At 46.3% G+C, this 27,417-nt stretch overlaps 1 protein-coding gene across 1 annotated transcript in view; it reads left to right on the plus strand.

Annotated features, from left to right (window-relative positions):
- LOC309554080 (alpha-2,8-sialyltransferase 8F-like) overlaps positions 1–26,103 on the plus strand; it is a 51,770-nt gene extending 25,667 nt beyond the window's left edge. The window contains exons 4-7 of the mRNA XM_082255614.1: positions 10,093–10,237; positions 17,130–17,242; positions 20,743–20,829; positions 25,545–26,103. Of these exons, the coding sequence (XP_082111740.1) occupies positions 10,093–10,237; positions 17,130–17,242; positions 20,743–20,829; positions 25,545–26,004 (805 nt within the window). The 3' untranslated portion in view covers positions 26,005–26,103. The remainder of the gene's footprint in view (positions 1–10,092; positions 10,238–17,129; positions 17,243–20,742; positions 20,830–25,544) is intronic.
- Positions 26,104–27,417: the final 1,314 nt, after the last annotated feature.

Below are 27,417 nucleotides of genomic sequence, written 5' to 3' on the forward strand. Positions count from 1 at the left end.
GATAATTGAAGCTCCCTGTGTAGATCTTTCTGGAAGGTGAGTAGCATGGATTTAATAGCAGCCTCCAAGGCTGGATTATCTGAAGCGGGAAGTGCTGCCAAGGCTGGAGCTCTGTCGCTGTCTGCGTCTTAGGATGTGGGCCTTTGTATGGAGATTTGGCAGGGGAGGAAGCGAGCCTCTTACCTCTGTCTGATGTGAGTCCCGACGTGGGGATGTCAGGTGGCGTAGTAGTGTCCATCTCTCCAGCGCTGATGGATGCGGGAGGGTCACTTGATGGAGGTGATTCCTTGGAATGTTGCTCTTGAGTATTGAAGGTCTCGTTGTCGGCGCCATGATGTGGAGGCCGCATATTGGCGGCTTTGAAATAGTCAGTGAGGCGGCGAGGTGCGTGCGGTTTGTGACCGCGGTGCAGCATACCCTGATGCCTGGCCTGTGTGAGGATGGTCAATGGGGTGATGTGTGACTTGGGGTTGTGGCTTCAAGTTGCAGTGGATCCGGAACATGGAGTGGAGTGCCTGACTCACGCAATCATCATGGTCTGCGGCAGACCACGCACCCGTGTGAGAAGAGAACTTAAATGTTGGACTGAAGTTACTACATCAATGTAATGTAGACGTGAGCAAGAGATTAAAAGGCAAAGATACAGCCGAGGAGAGTTAATGTCATTCTGGGGAGGAATATACTGTATGCCCTGCTTGCTGGAGGCTGAGCCTGTATATAGTCAGGTTGTTGCAATGTACAGGACGGGTAGTTGGATACATGCTACTGCAGCAGGTAGGATATAGTGTGGGCAAAAAGCCTGGATGCAGCTGCTGAGGTAGAGGGTTAGTTGGGGTATAATGCTTACCCGGCGCCCGACGTGTGGAGCACAGTGGTAGGAGAGGCCGCAGCTTCTAGGACATCTAGGCAGCTACCTCGGGCGTCTCTCTGCAACCGAATTTTGTGTCCCAGAAGATGGATGGCGGTCCCGGGGTGCCCAGGCAGGTGGAGGGTGTCCTCGTAATGCAAGTAGGGAGTCTGTAGGAGCCCGGAGAGCCGCCGCTGTACCGGATGTCGGATCGCGGCATCCGCTAGGAAAGGCCGTGGCTTCGGAGGTGATGTATGCCCCGAATCCGGATCCCCAGATTATCGCTAGCGAGACTCCCAAGACTTGTCCCGACCTGTACAGTGGGTCTCAGGGGGTATTCCTCGACGGTGTGGAGGCTGTGGAAGGGGTTTGAGCGGTGGATGGCGAGGGATTAGAAAGCTGGTGAGACGGAGCTCCTCTCCAAAGCGTCCAGCTGGCTCGGCTTCCGGTCACGCCCCCTCTCTTTCCTTTATTTTTTATTGACAGGAAGTGAAATTAAAATTCCCCATTGGGGAGTCTGGGGCTAAAGACAGCAATAAAAACTCAGCAGAGGTTCTAACTATTCTCCACTATGAGAGCAAGGTGAGTTTATACCTGAGCTTAAATGGTGATCACAAAGATTTGTTGATAATGTTACTACCATGCCAAGTGATCAATATTGTTTTTTATTTTGGCATGGGTTTCCCCTTCGAATCCATATCAGACACAAAGGGCCTGGTAGGACGGGGGGGGGGGGGGGAGCTGTTTTTTTTTTTTAATTCATATATTACCAACATTGTTTTGTTTACATTTCAGCTGTCAGTGGGGAAGCCCGCTGACAGCTGATAATTTATCAGTTGTGAAAGAGGAACTGCAGTCTGCTCACATAATTTGTAGTAAAAAGATCTTCCCAATCCTCCAACCACTTTGCATATTATCTTATAAATACTGTGATTCTGTACTTGCCAAATATGCTACAGAAATCTCCCTCCACTAAGTCTGGCTGCAGCCATTTTAACTGTGGGCAGCTGAAGATGCTGACTGATCACTTCCTGGTTTTATACAGACCCACTGAGGCACACACACACACACACACACACATATTTACAGACAGACACACTCACACCACTGCCTGCCTGCGCACTTCTCCTCTCTTGATGAATACTCATGGATCTCTGCAGTCTACTGTTATCTCTGCCCTCATCCAGCCCCCTCCAGCTCTGCAGCTGACTCATCCATCCCTCCCTTGCTGGCAAACTACCACAAGAGTTAGAGAGAGACTGCTGTGCATGATGTCATTATCCTAGACTAATGACCAGGCAAGAAAGAGGAAGTGGGCTGTATAAAGTATTTACTGGCAGAAAAAAAATGTTTTACTATCTAAAGTTTAAACAAGGGCAGAGGATTAAATAGATGGAAAGATGAAAGAATTACTGGAGAGCCGCTTTAAGGACACGGCAGCTGGTTTCCCATTCTGCTGCTTAACCACCAGCTATTTTTCACACAGAATTCAAATTGGTCGATCATTTTTTAGACCAATCCGAATTCTAATTGTTCTAAAAATAGGGCATTTGTTAAAAAATGAATAAACAAAATGTTTTAAAAGAATTCCAATTAAATTCATAACTATTCATTACTATTCTATTTGGCGATTCTGAAACATCCGATTAACCAAAAATGTATTGGGTACATTGTAACCCCTACTCATTCACCAAAAAAAGTGTCAAAAATAAATAAAGACAGGAGGCAGTTTTTGACAATTCCCTTGTTAAAAAAAACTTTTTAATAAAAAAAAAAAATGCTCTGCGATAAAAGCTAATTAATTTTGGCGTGGGGTTCCCCCAAAAATCTATACCAGATCCAAAGGGCCTGGTATGGATTGGTGGGGGTCAGCTGATGACTCATCTCTTGTTCAGGACACGGCCGCTGGCTTCCCAGTCCTGCTCCTTAACAACCTTTTGGCTGTACGCTTGCGGGAGAACATCCTGCCAAGAGCACAAAAAAGCCCAGTGTTTGGGGAACACCTGAATGACCGATGTCCAGGCCAAACTCATGCTCGGCCCGAACTGTTTGCCCATCTCTAGTAAGGATTGAGTTAGAGTTAGGGTTTGTAGGGTTGGGATTAGGATTAAAGCCTGGGTTAGTAGGATTTTTATTAGGATTAGAGCTGGGGTTTGTAGGGTTAGGATTAAAGTTAGAGCTAGAGTTTGTAGGATTAGGATTAGGGTTAGAGCTAGGATTTGTAGGGTTATATACAGTGGCGGCTGGTGCTCAAATTTTTTTTTGGGGGGGGGGGGGGGGGCGCAAAAAGAAAAATGTAATAGGTATTGCTTCGCGCCAAAAAACGCAGTAAAAAAATTGTGTGACTTTGAAGCTGTGCCCCCTTCAATGCAATAAACACTGTGCTGTGCCCCCTTCAATGCAATAAACACCGTGCTGTGCCCCCTTCAATGCAATGAACACTGTGCTGTGCCCCCTTCAATGCAATAAACACTGTGCTGTGCCCCCTTCAATGCAATGAACACTGTGCTGTGCCCCCTTCAATGCAATAAACACTGTGCTGTGCCCCCTTCAATGCAATGAACACTGTGCTGTGCCCCCTTCAATGCAATAAACACTGTGCTGTGCCCCCTTTAATGCAATGAACACTGTGCTGTGCCCCCTTCAATGCAATGAACACTGTGCTGTGCCCCCTTCAATGCAATAAACACTGTGCTGTGCCCCCTTCAATGCAATGAACACTGTGCTGTGCCCCCTTCAATGCAATAAACACTGTGCTGTGCCCCCTTCAATGCAATGAACACTGTGCTGTGCCCCCTTCAATGCAATAAACACTGTGCTGTGCCCCCTTCAATGCAATGAACACTGTGCTGTGCCCCCTTCAATGCAATAAACACCGTGCTGTGCCCCCTTCAATGCAATGAACACTGTGCTGTGCCCCCTTCAATGCAATGAACACTGTGCTGTGCCCCCTTCAATGCAATGAACACTGTGCTGTGCCCCCTTCAATGCAATGAACACTGTGCTGTGCCCCCTTCAATGCAATAAACACTGTGCTGTGCCCCCTTCAATGCAATAAACACTGTGCTGTGCCCCCTTCAATGCAATAAACACTGTGCTGTGCCCCCTTCAATGCAATAAACACTGTGCGGTGCCCCCTTCAATGCAATGAACACTGTGCTGTGCCCCCTTCAATGCAATAAACACTGTGCTGTGCCCCCTTCAATGCAATAAACACTGTGCTGTGCCCCCTTCAATGCAATAAACACTGTGCTGTGCCCCCTTCAATGCAATGAACACTGTGCTGTGCCCCCTTCAATGCAATGAACACTGTGCTGTGCCCCCTTCAATGCAATAAACACTGTGCTGTGCCCCCTTCAATGCAATGAACACTGTGATGTGCCCCCACAATGCAGAGTTCAGCGTGCATGCCCCTTTCAATGCAGAGCGCCACAGCATTGTCCCCAATCACTGCAGAGCGCCACAGCATTGTTCCCAATGATTGCAGAGTGCCCACAGCATTGTCCCCCAATGATTGCAGAGTGCCCACAGCATTGTCCCCCAATGATTGCAGAGTGCCCACAGCATTGTACCCCAATGATTGCAGAGTGCCACAGAATTGTACCCCAATGATTGCAGAGTGCCACAGAATTGTACCCCAATGATTGCAGAGTGCCCACAGCATTGTACCCCAATGATTGCAGAGTGCCACAGAATTGTACCCCAATGATTGCAGAGTGCCACAGAATTGTACCCCAATGATTGCAGAGTGCCCACAGCATTGTACCCCAATGATTGCAGAGTGCCACAGCATTGTCCCCAATCACTGCAGAGTGCCACAGCATTGTCCCCAATGATTGCAGAGTGCCCACAGCATTGTCCCCCAATGATTGCAGAGTGCCACAGCATTGTACCCCAATGATTGCAGAGTGCCCACAGCATTGTACCCCAATGATTGCAGAGTGCCACAGAATTGTACCCCAATGATTGCAGAGTGCCACAGAATTGTACCCCAATGATTGCAGAGTGCCCACAGCATTGTACCCCAATGATTGCAGAGTGCCACAGAATTGTACCCCAATGATTGCAGAGTGCCCACAGCATTGTACCCCAATGATTGCAGAGTGCAACAGAATTGTACCCCAATTATTGCAGAGTGCCACAGCATTGTACCCCAATGATTGCAGAGTGCCCACAGCATTGTACCCCAATGATTGCAGAGTGCCACAGAATGACACCCCAATGATTGCAGAGTGCCCACAACATTGTACCCCAATGATTGCAGAGTGCCACAGAATTGTACCCCAATGATTGCAGAGTGCCCACAGCATTGTACCCCAATGATTGCAGAGTGCCACAGAATTGTACCCCAATGATTGCAGAGTGCCACAGCATTGTACCCCAATGATTGCAGAGTGCCACAGCCTTGTACCCCAATGATTGCAGAGTGCCCACAGCATTGTACCCCAATGATTGCAGAGTGCCCACAGCATTGTACCCCAATAAATGCAGAGTGCCCACAGCATTGTACCCCAATGATTGCAGAGTGCCCACAGCATTGTACCCCAATGATTGCAGAGTGCCACAGAATTGTACCCCAATGATTGCAGAGTGCCCACAGCATTGTACCCCAATGATTGCAGAGTGCCACAGAATTGTACCCCAATGATTGCAGAGTGCCACAGAATTGTACCCCAATGATTGCAGAGTGCCCACAGCATTGTACCCCAATGATTGCAGAGTGCCACAGAATTGTACCCCAATGATTGCAGAGTGCCACAGCATTGTACCCCAATGATTGCAGAGTGCCCACAGCATTGTACCCCAATGATTGCAGAGTGCCACAGCATTGTCCCCAATCACTGCAGAGTGCCACAGCATTGTCCCCAATGATTGCAGAGTGCCCACAGCATTGTCCCCCAATGATTGCAGAGTGCCACAGCATTGTACCCCAATGATTGCAGAGTGCCCACAGCATTGTACCCCAATGATTGCAGAGTGCCACAGAATGACACCCCAATGATTGCAGAGTGCCCACAGCATTGTACCCCAATGATTGCAGAGTGCCACAGAATTGTACCCCAATGATTGCAGAGTGCCCACAGCATTGTACCCCAATGATTGCAGAGTGCCACAGAATTGTACCCCAATGATTGCAGAGTGCCACAGCATTGTACCCCAATGATTGCAGAGTGCCACAGCCTTGTACCCCAATGATTGCAGAGTGCCCACAGCATTGTACCCCAATGATTGCAGAGTGCCCACAGCATTGTACCCCAATAAATGCAGAGTGCCCACAGCATTGTACCCCAATGATTGCAGAGTGCCCACAGCATTGTACCCCAATGATTGCAGAGTGCCACAGAATTGTACCCCAATGATTGCAGAGTGCCCACAGCATTGTACCCCAATGATTGCAGAGTGCCACAGAATTGTACCCCAATGATTGCAGAGTGCCCACAGCATTGTACCCCAATGATTGCAGAGTGCCACAGAATTGTACCCCAATGATTGCAGAGTGCCACAGCATTGTACCCCAATGATTGCAGAGTGCCCACAGCATTGTACCCCAATGATTGCAGAGTGCCACAGCATTGTCCCCAATCACTGCAGAGTGCCACAGCATTGTCCCCAATGATTGCAGAGTGCCCACAGCATTGTCCCCCAATGATTGCAGAGTGCCACAGCATTGTACCCCAATGATTGCAGAGTGCCCACAGCATTGTACCCCAATGATTGCAGAGTGCCACAGAATTGTACCCCAATGATTGCAGAGTGCCACAGAATTGTACCCCAATGATTGCAGAGTGCCCACAGCATTGTACCCCAATGATTGCAGAGTGCCACAGAATTGTACCCCAATGATTGCAGAGTGCCCACAGCATTGTACCCCAATGATTGCAGAGTGCCACAGAATTGTACCCCAATGATTGCAGAGTGCCACAGCATTGTACCCCAATGATTGCAGAGTGCCCACAGCATTGTACCCCAATGATTGCAGAGTGCCACAGAATGACACCCCAATGATTGCAGAGTGCCCACAGCATTGTACCCCAATGATTGCAGAGTGCCACAGAATTGTACCCCAATGATTGCAGAGTGCCCACAGCATTGTACCCCAATGATTGCAGAGTGCCACAGAATTGTACCCCAATGATTGCAGAGTGCCACAGCATTGTACCCCAATGATTGCAGAGTGCCACAGCCTTGTACCCCAATGATTGCAGAGTGCCCACAGCATTGTACCCCAATGATTGCAGAGTGCCCACAGCATTGTACCCCAATAAATGCAGAGTGCCCACAGCATTGTACCCCAATGATTGCAGAGTGCCCACAGCATTGTACCCCAATGATTGCAGAGTGCCACAGAATTGTACCCCAATGATTGCAGAGTGCCCACAGCATTGTACCCCAATGATTGCAGAGTGCCACAGAATTGTACCCCAATGATTGCAGAGTGCCACAGAATTGTACCCCAATGATTGCAGAGTGCCCACAGCATTGTACCCCAATGATTGCAGAGTGCCACAGAATTGTACCCCAATGATTGCAGAGTGCCACAGCATTGTACCCCAATGATTGCAGAGTGCCACAGAATTGTACCCCAATGATTGCAGAGTGCCACAGCATTGTACCCCAATAAATGCAGAGTGCCCACAGCATTGTACCCCAATGATTGCAGAGTGCCACAGCATTGTACCCCAATAAATGCAGAGTGCCCACAGCATTGTACCCCAATAAATGCAGAGTGCCCATAGCATTGTACCCCAATAAATGCAGAGTGCCCACAGCATTGTCCCCCAATCAATGCAGAGACCAGCGTGCGTGCTCCCTTCAATTTCATGCACTTACCTGGTGGCGGCGGCGGGTTCTTCCCTCCTCGATCCAGTCCATCCTCTCTGCGGCGACTGCGGCGGCGACTGCGGCGGCGGCTGCGGCGGCGGCGGGAAGGTGAGCGGCTTCTCCCTCGTCCTCCGAGCGGCGGTGACGGTGAGTGACTGACTCACGCACCGGCACCGCCCCCATTGTGACGTCAGGGATCGGATGTCCTGGATGATGATTGGTCCAGGCTGGAGACTGGACCAATCACAGCCAGGATATCAGAAAGTGGGGGTGTCCAATCGCAAAGACTTGCGCTCCGGTTACGCCGCCAGAAGGCAGCCGATCGGCGCCTCTTCTGGGACGTAAACCCCCCCCCCCCTAGCCACCACTTCCATTACAGAGGCCGGCGAACCCAATTTTTTTTTGTAAAACTTTATTTGTTCGCTTTGTCATTTTTTTTTTCTTTTTTTTTAGGGGTAGGGGGGCGGCGCCCTGGCGCCCCCTATGCACGGGCCGCTACTGGTTATATATAATGTTAGAGCTGAGGTTAGTAGGGTTAGGATTAGGGTCGGAGCTAGGGTAAGTAGGGTTAGGACTAGGGTTACAGCTAGGGATAGTATGGTTAGCATTAGAGATAGAGCTAGCATTAGTAGGAATAGGATTAGGGCTAGAGCTAGAGTTTGTAGGATTAGGGTTAGCGCTAGGGTTAGTAGGTTTAGAATGTGGTTTAGAGCTCAGGTTAGTAGGGTTAGATTTAGGATTAAATATAGGGTTAGTAGGGTTTGGTTTAGGGTTAGAGCTAGGGTTTGCAGGGTTAGTATTAAAGTTAAAGCTAGAGTTTGTAGGATTAGGATTAGAGCTAGGGTTAGTAGAGTTAGGATAAGGGTTAAAACTAGGGTTAGTAGAGTTAGGTTTAGGGTAAGAGCTCAGGTTAGTAGGGTTAGATTTAGGGTTATAGCTAGGGTTAGTAGGGTTTGGATAAGGGTTACAGCTGGGGTTTGTAGGTTTAGGATTAAAGTTAGAGCTAGAGTTTGTAGGATTAGGATTAGGATTAGAGCTAGGGTTTGTAGGGTTATATATAATGTTAGAGCTGAGGTTAGTAGGGTTAGGATTAGGGTCGGAGCTAGGGTAAGTAGAGTTAGGACTAGGATTACAGCTAGGGATAGTATGGTTAGCATTAGAGATAGGGCTAGCGTTAGTAGGAATAGGATTAGGGCTAGAGCTAGGGTTAGTAGGGTTTGGTTTAGGGTTAGAGCTAGGGTTAGGATTAAAGTTAAAGCTAGAGTTTGTAGGATTAGGATTAGAGCTAGGGTTTGTAGAGTTAGGATAAGGGTTAAAACTAGGGTTAGTAGAGTTAGGTTTAGGGTAAGAGCTCAGGTTAGTAGGGTTAGATTTATGGTTATAGCTAGGGTTAGTAGGGTTTGGATAAGGGTTACAGCTGGGGTTTGTAGGTTTAGGATTAAAGTTAGAGCTAGAGCTTGTAGGGTTAGGATTAGGGTTAGAACTAGGGTTTGTAGGGTTAGGATTAGGGTTTGAGCTGAGGTTAGTTGGTTTAGGATTAGGGTTGGAGCTAGGGTAAGTAGGGTTAGAACTAGGGCTTCAGCTAGGGTTAGGATTTGGGATAGAGCTAGGGTTAGGATTAGGGTTATAGTTAGAGTTTGTAGGATTAGGGTTAGAGCTAGGGTTTGTAGGATTAGAGTTAGAGCTGGGATTAGTAGGGGTAGGATTAGGGTTTGAGCTCAGGTTAGTAGGGTTAGGTTTATGGTTAGAGCTGGGGTTAGTATGGTTTGGTTAGGGTTAGAGCTAGGGTTTGTAGGATTAGGATTCATGTTAGAGATAACGTTTTAGGGTAAGGATTAGGGTTAGAGCTTGGGTTAGTAGGGTTAGGATTAGGGATGGAACTAGGGTTGGTAAGGTTAGGGATACAGCTAGGGTTGGTAGGGCTAGGATTAGAGCTAGGGTTAGTAGGGTTAAAATTGGGGTTGGGGCTAGCGTTAGTAGACTTTGGATTAAGGCTACAGCTATTGTTAGTAGTTTTGGAATTAGGGTTAGAGTTAGGTTTCCTGACATCAGACGTTCAATTAATGTGGGTCTAATTTTTGTGCATTAAAGGGTAAAGGATAGTTTTAATGTTATTTTGTTACCACCAGGAAAGACCTGAATACCATTAAAAAAATCTTACATTTGTATTTCTTGTTTTATTTAGCCAACATGGCGAAGGACAAACATTCAATTTTCCACATCCTTATTCTCTACTCTATAAACATCTAAAAGAGTGGCTAGAGTTTGGCTTTAGGCATCAATTTTTCAGAGGGGTGACACATCTTTAGGGTACCCCTCTAGAACCCCTTCTTGGGGAGGGACATATGTGCGATTCATATATAAATAAAAAACTGTGGATTGGACAGAAACATCAGCTGTTAAAATCTTTGAATCTTTGACAGGTTGGAGTTAGAAAATTGCTGCAATGCACAACGCATGTTTCTGGTCACCAAGCAAAATGCTCCCCTTGGAAAACTACTTTATTATGAGACAAACCCCAACAAAAATATTACAGTGACCGAAGAAATATACCGAATGCTGCCAGAGGTATCACGTACTTGAAAATAACTGTGAATGTTTTTAATATATTTTATGCTTAGATGTGTATGCGCACTCTCTAAGGGCTCTCTGTATGTAGTTAATAACAATTCTTGCTAAGTGACCTCAGCAAAGAGGCTGCCATGACACATATGACCCGTAACCTTTTCTGGGAACCTGTGCGGCAACCATGTGTAAAGACACGCTGTTGTCAGACCACTCATTTCAACAACAATCCTCCTATAAGTTTATATTGGCGCTTTTCCACCTGCATGGAACCGAACGGTTCGGCTCGCTTTTGTGCTTTTCCACTGCTGGTACCGCTTGGTACGGTGTAGGAACGGTTCGGTACGGATTGGTGCGGCGGCGCTTTTCCACTGCATGGAACCGAATGGTACGGCTCTCTAAAACAGTACCTACTCGATTGTGGTTCCAAGAGGTACCATACCGGTACCATATCCCACAATCCTTTGCATGCCGTCACTACTAGCCACTGATTGGTCGTTATCCCACCCACTTAACTTTAGTACTACTTTAGTGGAAAAGCAAACCATACCGTACCGTACCGAACCGTTCCAACACCGTACCATGCGGTACCAGCAGTGGAAAAGCAAACCGGGCCAAGCAGGGCCAAGCAGGGCCGAGTAGAGCCGAGCCGGTACTTGCAGTGGAAAAGTGCCATATGTGCATTTAATATATTGTATGCATTTTAATTACCTGTCAAAACCTCCCTGTAGACTTCCAAAAGGCCAAAGATTGTGATGTCCGCAACTCCAGCAGACTAAGAGCTTCACTCAAGCCACATGCAAAAGCATTCCCCTTTGCTTCTCCTCCAGCAGCTACAGAAAAGGTTATGTTGGCAGCTTAGGAGGATGAGGAGCTGGGCCAGCACAGAAAGCAATTAGACCCCTCCAGAAGATGAGAGGACTATACCATACAAGCAGAAAGGGGGTTGTGCTGGGGAATTGACTGTTCCTGGAGTAGTCAAATGCGTTAGCAAGTTCATGCCTGGTATCATGTGATCCCTGTAATCTTGTTTACTGCTGTTTGAGCTGTGATTGGTCACAGTGATCCCATGGTACCAGGGCCTACACTTATTCTGATTTTAGTGTTGATATTAAGGTTTTCCTGAATGATAAAACATTTTATTTGGGTGCAGTGTTGCACGTCTGAGTAATTGCCATTCAAAATGTGAAAGAGCTGAAAGATGAAAATTGGCCTGGACTTGAGGTGGTTAACCAATTCCCGCCTGCCCTATAGGCAATTGATGGTGGGAAGGTGGGCAGCACGCAGAGCGGTGATCGGTGCTGCGGTTTGGCATCTCCGATCTGACGTAGGCTCTTTACCATGTGATCAGCTGTGACCAATCAAAGCTGGTCACATAGTAATTAGGAAGTGCCGTTGAACGGCTTTCCTCAGTTCGTGCCTGACAGGCACGAGTAGAAGAGAGCCGATCTGCGGCTCTCCTGACAGGGGGGGGGGTCTGTGCACAGAGCGATGATTACCAGCGCAGATCCTTGGGGGGGGGGGGTGCCACTAGAGCCACCAGGGCTGCCCACCCATGACCACCAGGGATGCCCACCATGGCCACCAGGGATGACAATAAGCCCTCCAGTGCCCTCCCCATCAGTGCTGCCCACCATTGCCATCTATCAGTGCTGCCCACCAGTGCCCATCATTGCCGTCTATCAGTGCCACCCACCAGTGCCCATTATTGCCCACCAGTTCCGCCTATAAGTGCCCATCAGTGCCGTCCATCAGTGTCGATCAGTGCCGCCTATCATTGCCCATCAGTGCCACCTATCATTGCCCATCAGTGCCACCTATCAGTGCCCATCAGTGCCGCTTATTAGTGCCCTTCAATGCTGCATATAAGTGCTACCCATCAGTGCCACATATTAGTGCCCATCAGTGCTGCATATCAGTGCTGCCTATCAGTGCACATCAGTGCTGCATATTAGTGCCACCCCATCAGTGCCACATATTAGTGCCCATCAGTGCTGCATATCAGTGCCGCCTATCAGTGCCCATCAGTGCTGCATATTACTGCCACCCCATCAGTGCCACCCCCATCAGTGCCTCCTTATCAGCGCCTGTCAGTGCGGTCACATCGGTGCAGGAAAAAACTTATCGATTTACAACATTTTATAACATAAAAAAATATATATATTTTTTTCAAACTTTTCGGCAGCAAAAAAGAAAAAACCTTGCGGTGATTAAATACCACCGCAAGAAAGCTCTATTTGTGGGGAAAACAATTACATCGATTTGGTATAGGTACAGTGTTGCATGACTGCGCAAATTGTCATTCAAAATGCAACAGTACTAAAAGCTGAAAATTGGCCTGGGCAGTGTGGGGGTGTAACTGCCCTGTATGGAAGGGGTTAAAGTTTTATTTGTCTTGTGCATCTACCTACAATTTGGTGACAGAGTCTTCTTTAATAGTTTTCTATGCAGGTGCCAAGTTTTCTAGTGCAAACAGTCAATAAAGATAAGAGTAGACTCTCCGGTAGCCACACAAAGGGTAAAATCCAAAGATAAAGTCTATTGACCTTAAGTGCCGGGTCACACTTATGCGATGCGGGAAGGCTGCGAATTCGCAGCCTGTTCCTGCATCGCAAACGCACCCTTGGTAGTTCACACTGCCATATGCGATACGCTGGGGGTGTCAATGAAATGTTAACGACACCCCCAGTTTGATCGCATATCGCAGTGCGATCTTTACAGTTCGCACAGGATCGGATCGCACAAGTGTGAACCGCTGTGCGATCCGATCCTGATGCGACTTAAAAAAAGGGTCATGTGTGACTTTTGTGCGGGTGCAGTGCGAATTCAGCCATACAAAGTGTATGGCTGAATTCGCACCGCACAGCCGATCGCATGTAATGAAGGAGCAGTGCTCTCCGATATTACATGCGATCGCCGCAGCCGCAAGAGTGTGAACCGGCACTAAATGGGCAATGTAATAGTGTTGGGTTAATATGATTATTTTTTTTAAATTGTTGATGTTTTTAAAAGTAATGTTTTATGACTGTAAAATCTGTAATGCTGTCTAGAAAAGTTGATGATGGGAGGTATGTGGCTCTGTGTTTTTTTTGGATATTGAATCCAGTAAACCCATCTGGTAAAGAAATGTATGTATTTATATGCTATGTGCAAAACCGGTACTGGAGCTAGTTTCACTGATGTTCCTCATGGGTGGGGTGAATTCCCAATGCCATGGACCGTGTTTTAATTTATTGCAGACAGGTCTGCGAAGTAGGCTCAGCTTGACCATTCTGTGTGGGTCTGTTGGCGTCTGCTGAGAGATCTAGACTGAGCTGTAAAGCTGGAGGCAGCTATGCTAAGGACCAGTGCTATAGGACCCTGTTGCTGGACTGCTGCTCCCCAAAGAGGAACGCTATCTGGACTTGTTGAGGACATGGTCATAGCAAGCAAAGAGAAAGAAAAAGGTGCTACTACCTCAAATTGTCCGAAAGTCCCCCTGAGCTGTCGGGTGCAGGATAAGCACTATTTTGTTGTGAACAAGGCCATCATGGCTGAAACGCGTTGACAACTGCTGTACCTTTCTGTCTTTTATGGAGTATCAATGAATTTGAAAAGATTTAGGAGCAGGGTTTTTTTTCAGCTGGAACTTGGTGGAACTCATTGTTACATAGTTACATAGTAGATGAGGTTGAATAAAGACAATAGTCCATCCAGTTCAACCTGTGTAGGTGTGTGTGGCTGTAATCATCTCACATACCCCTGAATGTTCTGATCCTTGAGATGTATGTCTAAGAGTCTTTTGAAAGCCACCATACTTCCCGCAGAAACCACCTCTTGTGGTAGAGAATTCCACAATCTTGTAGCCCTAACAGTAAAGAACCCCTCACGTTGCCTGAGGTTAAAACGCTTCTCCTCTAATCGCATTGTATGCCCTCGAGTCCTCGTGCAATCCCTTCGACTCAACAGCTTTTTTTCTAAGCTGAGATCCCCATTGAGATATTTGTAAATTGCTATCATGTCCCCCCTCAGGCGTCTCTTCTCCAGGGAGAATAAATCAAGCGATTGCAGACGCTCTTCATAATTAAGGTCCTCCAATCCCCTAATCAGTTTAGTTGCCCTTCTCTGGACTCTCTCCAGCTCCAACACATCCCTCCTGAGGACTGGCGACCAGAACTGGACAGAATACTCCAGATGCGGTCAGACCAGAGTTTTATAAAGTGGAAGGATTATAGTCTTATCTCTGGAATACATCCCCTTCTTTATGCATGCTAATATTCTGCTGGCTTTGGCAGCTGCCGTTTGACATTGCATGCTGTTGCCTAATCTATCATCAACCAAGACTCCCAGATCTTTCTCCATTTTTGATTCCCCCAAGGGTTCCCCTCCTAACGTGTATTGTTGGTGGTGGAACTCAGTTCCACCACCTCTGGCTCAGGCTCTCTGCCCCCTGCTCACCACTATCACTTGTAAACCAGAAGTCCGGCTTCTGGGTTTACAAGTGACAGCTTGTCTCCCAATGGCTCCCACAGTTACGATCTCCTGAACAGCTCTTACTGAGTGTAGGATGGGGACAAGGGGGGTGCGGGTGCTGTGCAGATGCCGACACCCCAACTGGATAATCTCCCTGCAAGAGAGAGAGTCGGAGCCACCTACAGTGTGGTCTTGGTTGAGTTTCTGCATCTATTTTCTGAGAAAAAAAGCCCTGTTTAGGAGCATATATGCAGTTGCATTTCATCTTCTATTAGTTATGGTCAATGCAAGGCTCTGCTGAGCAGAAGTTTGCTTGCATTTATGCTTTTCATTTTGGGGGTAACAATCGCACATGTGGAAGGAGCCTGCCAGAACGCGGAGGAAGGTAAGTGTTACACATATTTCCTCTACTCCTTGACCTAAAGTGGTTCGAAAAGCTGAAGGTTTTTTTACCTTAATGCACTCTCTGCATTAGGGTAAAATACCTTCTGTGTGCAGCCCCCAGCCCCCTCTTATATCTGAGCCTGATCTCTATCCAGCGTTATGCCCCAGAGCATAGGCTCTCTCCTCTCTCTCCCTTCTCATAGACAGCAGCAGGAGCCATTGTCTCCTGCTGTTGTCAATCACAGGCAGTGTGGAGAGAGTGGGGGGGGGGGGGCAAGCCACACTCTCTGTGTCATTGAACTCGGAATCAAGCCCACACCCAGTGAATCGAGCCCAGCCCATTGTCCCCATAGCAAGTGGCTTGCTATGGGGGGGGGGGGGGACTTTGCAGGGGGGGGGCACCAGAAGAGGAGAACCAGGGCTGCTCTGTGCACCTCCCTCCCCTAGGTTATGCGTATCTTTGCATCCTACTCGTCCATAGAACTACCCCCTTTAGCGAACATGGAACCAAGTATAATTTGGAGGGCTATACAAGTAATATTTATAGAATTTGTTAATAAAAAGCCATGCATTAGCTCATCCCTACTGTACAGCTGTGACCCACATCCAAGCAGCAATAACAGACAGACATAGTCCTATCCAGCAACATTGTCAATTTACCAAAAAAGCAATGTCTAACAACTTGTCTCCAGGTGAGCACTGAGCAGTCAGTCAGAACAGGCTACCCTCACGCACTGCAGCTGGTGCCAAAATGAACATCCGCTCTACAGTGAGAGGCACATGATATCACTCCACTCTCTCAAGCTCGGCCGAAACTATGTGAGCTCACTGAGCTTTATCACTTTATGCGGCTGCTAGGTCACTCCACAGCCACCGTGATCAGTAATATAGAGAGTGCTTCGCTCCCTCTCTGTCTCTGTTGGAGGTGCCGGAACCCCGTTCTGGCACGTTCCGCCAGAAAAAAAATCCCTGGCTTTTTAGCACTGTGGTGCGTTAGAAGGGATGACATTTTGCCACCATTAAACTGTCATTGGTGTGATACAATGGGGTTGCTTTATTTTAGAACTGGAGAGTGCAAAATCTTGTGCAGCTCTGCATGGTAGCCAATCAGCTCCAATGGTAATTCACTAGGTGTTTGCACCCTCCTGTTTGTGAGTTTCTACAGTTTCCCGTGATATTTCCCCTTCCCCATCTGAGAAGGGCATGATTAGGGTATTACCAAGGCCTACTCCCAGTATTAACCTTACCCACCATTCCCATAATCCTAAACAAAATACTAATGACACCAGGCTGGAGAAAAATTGGCCCAGTAGGCCATTTTATTAACAAATAACCAAATAACATTTTTTTTACAACATAAACCTTAAATAAACCAGTATCACATGAAAAGTTGTTGGTCTTGGGAGGCACCAAAAATTCCAATTAAATATGTATCAGCGTAAAAAATACTTCAAAGGTCCCCAACCGCGCAACACCAGCTCGGGGACAAACCCACTTCACCACTGATACCTCCTTGTTACCACTTCCCGTTAATCCACTATTAACCCGGGATACACTAGAGGGTTCCATACCTTAGATGGGTCACCCTATGCACTGTACCAAAACTGTTTACCGCCTCCAAAGACCCCCAACCGCCCCAACAAAATAATAACATGTCCAACCAACAACCCAACCTCCCCTCAACATATATATATATATATATATATATATATATACGGTGCATACTCTGTCTTTCCTTCATCATCTTCTCTTCTGCCCAATCCCTGACCTTGACCTCTAACTGATCCTCGCACCTTAACCCTTAACTGACCGTGGCCCTGTACACCCCATCATGAGGCCCTGCGCTTATTTTTTTTTTTTTTTCTTCGGGCCTGTCTGCACTGACTGGGCATTCAAGTTGATGGATTTTCAACAAAACCCCACTGACTCTCCATGGTGAACGGTTTGGATTGTATAGAAGTCGCTAGAGGTGTTTTTCTGTCTTTATTTCACAAGTGCCTACATTATTAAACAATATATTCATTCTAGTTAATGTGCTTATCTTTATATGTGATTTTAGGACTCTCCATTCCTCAAGAAACCCTTTGAAACCTGCGCTGTGGTCGGCAATGGTGGCATTTTACTGAATAGTTTTTGTGGGGAACAAATTGATGGAATGGATTATGTCTTCAGGTGAGGAAAAGACAGTCCTGGATACAGATAAGATTGTAGATATGCATTGATTACAGCTTCTAGAGTCCTAGTGGTCAACATGTGGCGTGATGTGCGGCCCTCAGCAGTCTCTAGTGGGAATATTGTTTGGAGTAATAGCACTGATCTCTACTAGACTTATGTACCATGTCACCAGTTTCATATTGTCTTCGGCAGCATATCCCCAGCCAAAAATGTATCATTTCTGATATCATTTCTACTATTAGGTTCTGCCAGTCCTCTCAAGCATTAAATATATTGAACATTATGTGTGGCCCTTTGGTGATGTCAGGGGCCTAATTTGAAGCCCCTTTTAGTTTATAAGTTGAAAACCACTATTCTAAAGCAGTGGTCTTGAAAATGCTCCCCAGGGGCCAGATGCGGCCCTTGCCTTTATCTGGCCCTTGGACACTAATAATGGGTCACCATTTCTTCCACTGAAACCAATGATGGGGCACTATCCCTTCCACTTATATCAACAGTTTGCAGTATTCCACCTCCTAAGATATGGGACTATTCTTTGGAATGACACCAACAATGGAGAGCCATTACATCCACTGACGCCAATAATGAGGCACCATTTCTTCTCCTGGTACCACCGATTGGCACTATTGGTGCTTTTCCACTGCATGGAACCGAACGGTTCGGCTCGCTTTTGTGTTTTTCCACTGCTGGTACCGCATGGTATGGTGTAGGAACGGTTCGGTACGGTACGGCGGCGCTTTTCCACTGCATGGAACCGAACGGTTTGACTCGCTTTTGTGCTTTTCCACTGCTGGTACCGCAAGGTATGGTGTAGGAACGGTTCGGTATGGTACGGTACGGCGGCGCTTTTCCACTGCATGGAACCGAACGGTACGGCTCTCAAAAACAGTGCCACCTCGATTGTGGTTCCAAGAGGTACCATACCCGGTACCATATCCCACAATCCTTTGCATGCAGTCACTACTAGCCACTGATTGGTCGGAGAATCCCACCCACCCCGTTGTTATCCCACCCACTTAACTTTAGTACTACTTTAGTGGAAAAGCAAACCATACAGTACCGAACCGTTCCAACACCGTACCATGCGGTACCAGCAGTGGAAAAGCAAACCGGGCCAAGCAGGGCCAAGCAGGGCCGAGTAGAGCTGAGCCGAGACTTGCAGTGGAAAAGTCAAAGCTGTTATAGCTGCAAGGGTGGGCCAACTCAATATTGAACCCTGCGAACTAAGACTAGGATGACATTAAAGTTCATGTGCGTAAAATTTAGTAATATAGTGTATGTGAAATTCGATTTTGCCACTGAGAGTTTTTGCAGCTTAAAGCTCTACTAAAGGTGTAGGAGAAATGATTCAAAACCAAGGTAAAGTGAGAACCGAACCGGAGGGGCGGAGAAAAGAACTGAAGAGAGGGAAGGAGAAGTAAGCGACAGGTGGGCAGAGCAAAGGGTATCAAGCTCCATCTACTGTCCATAATGGGGTATTTTTTTTATATCGTAGCCGCTAGGAAAGGTGGACAGTCATAGGAAATAAACATATTGGACACATTACAAGGATTATTTGTGAAGACAATGACAATGCTGTTACATTCATACAACAATTTATTGTTATAAATAAACCCCAAAGTAATGAGAAATCATAAATGTTACAGTTGTCACCAGAACAGGAATAGAATTCTCCAATGGGGACAGCTCTTCTGGTGACACCAGAATGGGAATAGAATGTTCCAATGGGGACAGCTCTTCTGGTGACACCAGAACGGGAATAGAATGTTCCAGTGGGGACAGTTCTTCTAGTGACAGCAGAACGGGAATAGAATGCTCCAATGGGGACAGCTCTTCTGGTGACACCAGAATGGGAATAGAATGCTCCAATGGGGACAGTTCTTCTGGTGACACCAGAATGGGAATAGAATGTTCCAATGGGGGCAGCTCTTCTGGTGACACCAGAACGGGAATAGAATGCTCCAATGGTGACAGTTCTTCTGGTGACACCAGAATGGGAATAGAATGCTCCAATGGGGACAGTTCTTCTGGTGACACCAGAATGGGAATAGAATGCTCCAATGGGGACAGTTCTTCTGGTGACCCCAGAACGGGAATAGAATGCTCCAATGGGGACAGTTCTTCTGGTGACACCAGAACAGGAATAGAATGCTCCAATGGGGACAGTTCTTCTGGTGACACCAGAACGAGAATAGAATGCTCCAACGGGGACAGTTCTTCTGGTGACACCAGAACGGGAATAGAATGCTCCAGTGGGGACAGTTCTTCTGGTGACACCAGAATTTGAATAGAATGCTCCAATGGGGACAGCTCTTCTGGTGACACCAGAATGGGAATAGAATGCTCCAATGGGACAGTTCTTCTGGTCACACCAGAACGGGAATAGAATGCTCCAATGGGGACAGTTCTTCTGGTGACACCAGAATGGGAATAGAATTTTCCAATGGGGACAGCTCTTCTAGTGACACCAGAACGGGAATAGAATGCTCCAATGGGATCAGTTCTTCTGGTGACACCAGAACGGGAATAGAATGCTCCAATGGGGACAGTTCTTCTGGTGACACCAGAATGGGAATAGAATGCTCCAATGGGGACAGTTCTTCTGGTGACACCAGAACGGGAATAGAATGCTCCAATGGGGACAGTTCTTCTGGTGACACCAGAATGGGAATAGAATGCTCCAACGGGGACAGTTCTTCTGGTGACACCAGAACGGGAATAGAATGCTCCAATGGGGACAGTTCTTCTGGTGACACCAGAATGGGAATAGAATGTTCCAGTGGGGACAGTTCTTCTGGTGACACCAGAACGGGAATAGAATGCTCCAATGGGGACAGTTCTTCTGGTGACACCAGAACGGGAATAGAATGCTCCAATGGGCATAGTTCTTCTGGTGACACCAGAAGGGGAATAGAATGCTCCAATGGGGACAGTTCTTCTGGTGACAACTGTCGATTCCGCTCACTTTGTAGGGTTAACCTATTTTTTCCTGTTATGTTTTCAGGACAGGAAATGAAGGGAAATCTCCCCCAACATAACACAGAGAGCAATAAATCTAATGAAATAAATAATGAAAAAAATTAAAAGTTTTGGCCATACATGCACTTTAAGAGGAAACTACTCTATATTGCTTTTGGGTCAACTTTTAAATTCATTTTTATTTCCTTCCTTTGTCTTGCAGAAGCCCTTTGTGAATGTTTTTTTTTTTTAAGGTGTGATTTCCATTTTAGCTACAATCTTTACAGGGCATTATCTTTTATTGAACAAGAAAATTTAAATAAACCCCACACAGCTATCTATACTGCTTTGTTATCATAAACCTATGTTTGGAATATTGTAGGCTAGGTAATTAGGTTTGCTATACATTGCTGCTCTTTGCTCTTTACTTCATAATTTGTTATCAGTTCCCGAGAAGTTCATTTGCTGGAGGAAAACAATAAAAATGCCAATTTCATCATTTACTTAAACCTTTTTTTTTTCTCTCTAATCTGTTGCAGGCTTAATCTGCCACCTCTGACAATGGCAGAACACATTGGTACGAAGTCCAATTTCATCACTTGCAACCCAAGTATTCTGAGAGAAAAGTGAGATTCTCTTCTTTAACTTAGGGGTTTTGAAGGAAAACTTCATAATTTAAGAGATGATGTGACAGTGCCTCTGCAAAGGGTCCCATCCCCTCCCCCCTAGGCCCAATGATTTGGTGATAGACCTGAGCACTGCCTCAGGCATGTACTGACTGGCAACTTTCGTCCCAAACCAGAGGCGTATGGTGCAGCAACTCAGCCCCCCTTCCACTCTCCCTCTTCCCCGCCTTCTCTTGACCCCCATTCCAGGCTGAAAAGCTCCACTCCAGGTACTCTCTACTCACCAGCCGAATCTGGGTTCCCGACCTAGCCAGCAGGTGGCAGTTGGGGGGAGCTGGGACAGCTCTGTCGGGGCTGCCTGGGGGAGGTGAATCTCCAGTGGGTCATGGAACTGGCCTCTGCTCAGACAAAGTTTACAACATCAATGCTGGGGGGGAGAACTGCGTTCTGTCCTTGTCTTCATCCTGCAATCAGTAGGTCAGCAGTGCAGACTTTTTACTTCTCTTCACTAGGAATGTTTTAGGCATATCTCTGGCAGAAGCAGTGAAGCCTTTTTGCAGGGCATCAGAGTGGCCTGGGGGGCAATTGCCCCCCTGTCCCCTGGCCCAGCCCTCCCCTGGTCTCAGGCTGGTAGGTCACATGGTCCTCCTTATCCATAACTGCTGGGTATGGACACAAAGGAGTATTGGTAAGGTTTAGGGATACACCAATACCACTTTTTTAAGACCGAATACAAGTGCTGATACTTTTTCTCAAGTGTTTGCCGATACCAATTACCAATCACCCTTTTGCCCTTGGATGCACCGGTTCACATATATGCAAATTGGACGCGTTTCTAACTGCGTCCGATTCGCATGGTGTGTGAAATAACCTGGGTTTCCATTGTAGATATTGACATGTGGTGCATCAGCAGTGCAAATTAAAAAAGAGTCCTGTAGGTTTTCTGAGCACTGTGGTGCTGTCCCGGTGTGAATTACAAGCTCATTGCTTTGTATGGGTATGCTTTTGAATCGCACAGACCATCAGTTTTTAACCTGATTTTGGCTGTAGCGCTCGCCGCATCCTTCACAACCGACGACTCAACAGCTGACAGCTAAATGTAAACAAAAGAATTACTGTCAATGAAAATTGAGAAAAAATAAACAGTGTGCCCCCCTCCAATCGATTTTTTTAAATGATGTAAGGGTTCCCCCTAAAATCCATACCAGACCCTTATCCGAGCATGCAACTTGGAAGGCCAGGAAAAGAGGGAGACGAGCGAGTGCCCTCCCCCCTCCTGAACCATACCAGGGGTGCTTTGGGGTAGGGGGGCTCCCCCCCCAAAAATACCTTGTTCCCATATCAATGGGGTCAAGGACCTCTTCCCCACAACCCTGGCCGTTGGTTGTGGGGGTCTGTGGGAACTGGGCAGGGTGCTTATAGGAATCTGAAAGCCTCCTTTGACAAGGGGGCCTTGTACATTACCCCTACTCATTCACCCAAAAAAAGTGTAAAAAAAAAAATAAAAGCACAGAGGCAGGTTTTGACAAGTTCTTTATTTAAAAAAAAAAAAATTCTCCAAAGTAAATCACGATGAATGGCGCTGCTGCCGACCCGAAAAAAAAAACAGGTCTGAACCTGACACTGGCTTCTGCCATCTGACAGTTCTGCTGCAGGGCAGAGGTCACCAGATGACGTCACTGTGTGGCCCTGCCCCCTTGTTATGTCATCAACTGGGGCATGCTGGATCGATGATGTCATGAAGTAGTGGGTTCACCCGGTGATGGCCCCGCCTCTTGGTTCAATTAGGGATGAGAAGGGGTGGAGCTGTCAGATGGCGGCAGCTAGCGTTGGGTACAGAGCTTTTTTTTTCTGGTCGACAATGGCGTTTATTGTAATTGATGCTGGATTTACTTTGGGGGACATTGTTTTTTAATAAAGCACTTTTCAAAAACTGTCTCTGTGTTACAATGTACCCCATACCCATTGACATAGGGGGGGGCTAGGATTTGAGCCCACTGCCCAGGGTTGTGGGGAAGAGGCCCTTGTCCCCATCAAGAGGCTCTTGTCCCCATATTGAGGAGAGGGCATTCACTCACCCCCCCCCCTTTTCTGTTCCGCCAGGCTGCATGCTTGGGTAAGGGTCTGGTATAGATTTGAGGGGGAACCCTATGCTATTGTTTTTTATGTTTATTTTGGTGGGTGTTTCTCCTTATCCACTTCTGGACTGGAAGATTTTCCCCCTTAATGACAAGGCCCTATTTTGCGATTCGGCTCTGCGTTACTTCAACGGACAATTGCGTGGTCATGCGACACTGTACCCAAATAAAATTGGTGTCCTTTTTTTCCCCACAAATAGAGCTTTCTTTTGGGGGTATTTGATCACCTCTGTGATTTTTTTTTTTTTTGCACCATAAACAAAAAAAATAGCGACAATTCTAAAAAAATATATATATATTTTTCACTTTCTGTTATATAACATTCTCCAAAAAAAAAAAAAAAAAAAAATTAAAAATCTAAATTTTTTAACATTTTAGGCCAATATGTTTTCTGCTACATATTTTTGGTAAAAAAAAATCTCAATAAGGGTATTTTGATTGGTTTGCGCAAAAGTTATTGCCTCTACTAACTACAGGAAAGATTTATGTCATTTTTATTGTTTTTTTTTTTTTTTTTTACTAGTAATGGCGGCGGTCTGCGATTTTTAGCGGGACTGTGATATTGCGGTAGACAGATCGGACCCCTGACTGACATTTTTGACATTTTTGGGGGGACCAGTGACATACAGTAATCAGTGCACTGTTACTATCATAATGACACTGGCAGGGAAGGGGTTAACACTGTGGGTGATCAAGGGGTTAAATGTGAGCCTAGGGGAGTGATTATAACTGTGGGGGGGCGTGGCTTGTGAAATGATCATAGAGACCTGTGATCTTACATACAGTAGAGGGATCACAGGAGCTCTGTGATCATTCCAGGGTGAAGAATGGTCAGCTGTGTTTACAACAGCTGACCGTCCTTCTCTCTCAGCGGGGAACGATCGCGCGGGGGGGGGGGCGGCGGCAATCGGAGCCACCTGCCACGCGCATCAGAGTCCCCAAGCTTCAGGCGCGTGACCGACGTAGACCTACGTGGGTTCGAGCAGGAGGGCCAGCCTGCCGCAGTAAATATGAGGCGGCCGGTCCAGAATCGGTTAAAATCTATATCAGACCCTAAGGGCCTTGTATTGATTGGGGAGGGGGGACCCCCCACACTGTTTTTTTACTCCAAGTTTTATTGCCGCCAATTCTTTTGTTTACATTCAGATGTTAGCGGAGAAGCCCACTGACAGCTAATGAGGCATTGGTTGTTAAGACCGTGGCAGCCAACTTGCCGGCTCACTTAACAACCAGCTATTATTAAAGTTGTAGTAAACTCTGTTACACCACTTGTACCTACAGTTAAGCCTATAATAAGGGCTTATCTGTACTTACTGTGAATATCTCCTAAGCTTGCACAGTTTAGGAGATATTCAGAGTGCATGCAGCCGATGACATTACCGTCACATACGCTCTGAAGGTCTGGCCTACAGTGCCGGACCATCAAGAGCCTGTTCCGGAAACAGTGGCTCCAGGAGTGATGTCATTGTGCCCCCAGTCACTCATGTAGCCGGAGGTCGCAAACCCAGAAGGAAGACCTGGGGAAGATGTCAGCGCTCTCAGAGGTGACTGTGCAGAGCTGGAGGGCTTCATTCTAAGGTAAATTTCTCATAATGTGCTGGTATGCGATGCATTGCCTTGCAGGGAATTGACACTGAAAACAAACTTAAAAATCGCACCACACATGTGTGAACCTGTCGGACTTGAAGGTATCAGTTTTAGTATCGAAGCATTTGCACAAGTATAGGTACTTGTGCAATTGCTTAGTATTGGCACCAATACTGGTACTGGTGTGACGATAGTAAGATTGGTATAGATTGGTCACAGAGTGCAGGTTTGCCCTGCATGGGAAAGGTGATAGTGTATTTTTATAGTGAAATTGCAGGACATACATATATGAACACTTATTACCAAGGTAGGTTAGGCCGAATATTTTTTGAATATTTTGAGTGTTTCATATTAAATTGTAATGCCCCATCATTCAGAAGGACATGAGTGGGCTAGAAGAGGAAGAGAAGCCAGATCTAGAGTTGATTATGGATCTCTGAGAGAAGAGCGAACTGCCTAACAACCTCCTCTATTGTACAGTCACTTAGATATGCTCACAGTTGCTAGGTCAACTGAGGGATTCACATGCTTGCCATGGTTAGCATGGTTTCACCCAAGTGCCATAGTGATGAAAGGATCCACATGTTGCCATGGTGCAAGGTGTTTGATCCTATTGCCCTCATGACCAAAGACTCAGCCCCATTGTCATGATAACCATAGTATCACCTCTTGCCATAGAAATTGAAGAATCGGCTGATTGGTGAGATCCAAATACATTGTCAGCTATACGATAAGGTCTGTTGCCATAGTAAGCAAGCAACCAGGCCCATTATCATGGCAACAGAAGGATTTGTAGCAGTGTAGGACTAAAATCCATTGCTATGGCAGCAGGGGATTGGTCTCATTACCATGGGGCTCTTGGTTGACTTAGCAATCAACCTTTTCCTTTTTTTTTTGGGGGGGGGGGGGGTTTGTATTTCCATCCCTTGTTGTATTTCTAAGATAAATAGACTTCTGGTCTCTTATTAACTGGCCTCTTAATTCTTCAAGGTATGAAAGGCTCTATTCAAGGCGAAAGCCTTTCATCAACCATATCAAAAGGTACGGTCCTGCAATGATCGCATTGTTAGCTTTCGCCTACGTCAGCAGCACAGAGGTTTCCTTCCGGGCCTTTTACTCTGTAGAAGAATTCCAGTTGAAAAACAAAGTTGTCTTTTACCATCCGGATTATCTCAGCAACATTTCCAGGTACTGGAGAGGGATGGGTGTTGAGGCCAGGCGTCTGTCTTCAGGAGTCATGTTAGTCACTGCTGCTCTTGAGCTCTGCAACAAAGTGACCCTCTATGGATTTTGGCCATTTTCTAGAGACCCAGAAGGGAATGTTATCCTTCACCACTATTATGATAACAATATCCCCAAACCAGGCTTCCACGCCATGCCTCATGAGTTCTTTATCTACACCAAGATGCATTCAGAGGGAGCACTCTATCTGCAAGTTGGGAAGTGTTGAGTTTATGACTTTTAAATCTCAAAGGTTAATGAAAATACTTGATAACACTTTGAACTGCAGTTGTTATCGTGAGTCATGGAAGATCTGTTTACATTTTTTAACCAATCTGTTTCGTTGTTTTTTACTATTTTAATCAAGAAAAAAAATTGACAGGCGGAGCCATCGCCAAGGCCTTTTTTCCCTATACAATAATCCAAACATTTTGCCGATACTCGATATGACCAAAGGTTTATGGACATCTGAAGTTACATCTACCTATATGATTAAAATATGGGGAAACCCCTTGAAATGATTGAGTTCCATTGTTTTTACTGAAGGGTATTATTATTTCTATAGCATACAAATGCTTTTTTTGTTTTTCTTGAAAATGGGTACTTTATTGATTGCATTGATATAGAAACATATACAGTACCACCATAGATATAAAGCATACATAAAACCCAAAAGAATATGTTTTCTAGGTACATATAACAAAGTGATGTGAATCCAATCATGGAGGATCTACAGATTACAAGCTCAAGAAAAACAGGGTACTAAAGAGCGCACTCGTGAAAAGCAATATAATGGGTCTAGGTAATTATAAGACCTAACGATCCAACATCTGAATAAACAAACGGTAAATGGAGTACAATCTGAGATAAATTGCATGGTTAGACAACCACAGGAGGCAGGTAGCACAGGAAGCAAATATTATTGCCATCACAACATAACCTAGCAGGGGTCCTCCTTAGGTGAGTTTGAAAAGCAAGGGGGATTATAGAAGGTGTGTGGGAACCAACCGGTCCCCAGTTTGATATACTTACCCACCAGTCTGCTAATAAACCAAATATACCTGTCTAACAACTTGGGTTAAAAACAGGGGTTTAGTTAACACACATTTGCAAACGCATGTATAAGCTGCAAGGCCAACAACAAGGCACCCTGTGTATCTTGCAGTCCTAACACATCCTAACACTACTCAACCTGAGTGTCTGAGTGTCTCCACAAGGGAACTACATGAATGCTGATGGATGCATGGGAAACAGATGGGCTTGGAGATCGCCAATCCTCCCCCAACCTGCTCCAATCCATGACTAGTAATGAAAAACTAATGGCTATGTAATAGTCATAGGGTGCAAACTAAAAGTGATCAGCTGGGAAACACACCCCCCCGTCCCTTTAGTAAAAAGGGGGACTTTGAGTGAGACACCCGCCTGTAAAGCAAGCGTCTCCATCCCTGACAAGGTACAAAAAATGGGCAGTTTTGGACTTTAGATGAGACACCGGCAAGCACTGCTCAGCATCTCCATCCCTATACATAATGAAATTGAAAAGCAGGGGGATTATAGAAGGTGTGTGGGAACCAGCCGGTCCCCAGTTTGATATTCTTACCCACCAGTCTGCTAATAAACCAAATATACCTGTCTAACAAAT

This window comes from Pelophylax lessonae, assembly GCF_965119305.1.
Source record: "Pelophylax lessonae genome assembly, chromosome: 4".
Lineage (NCBI taxonomy): Eukaryota > Metazoa > Chordata > Amphibia > Anura > Ranidae > Pelophylax > Pelophylax lessonae.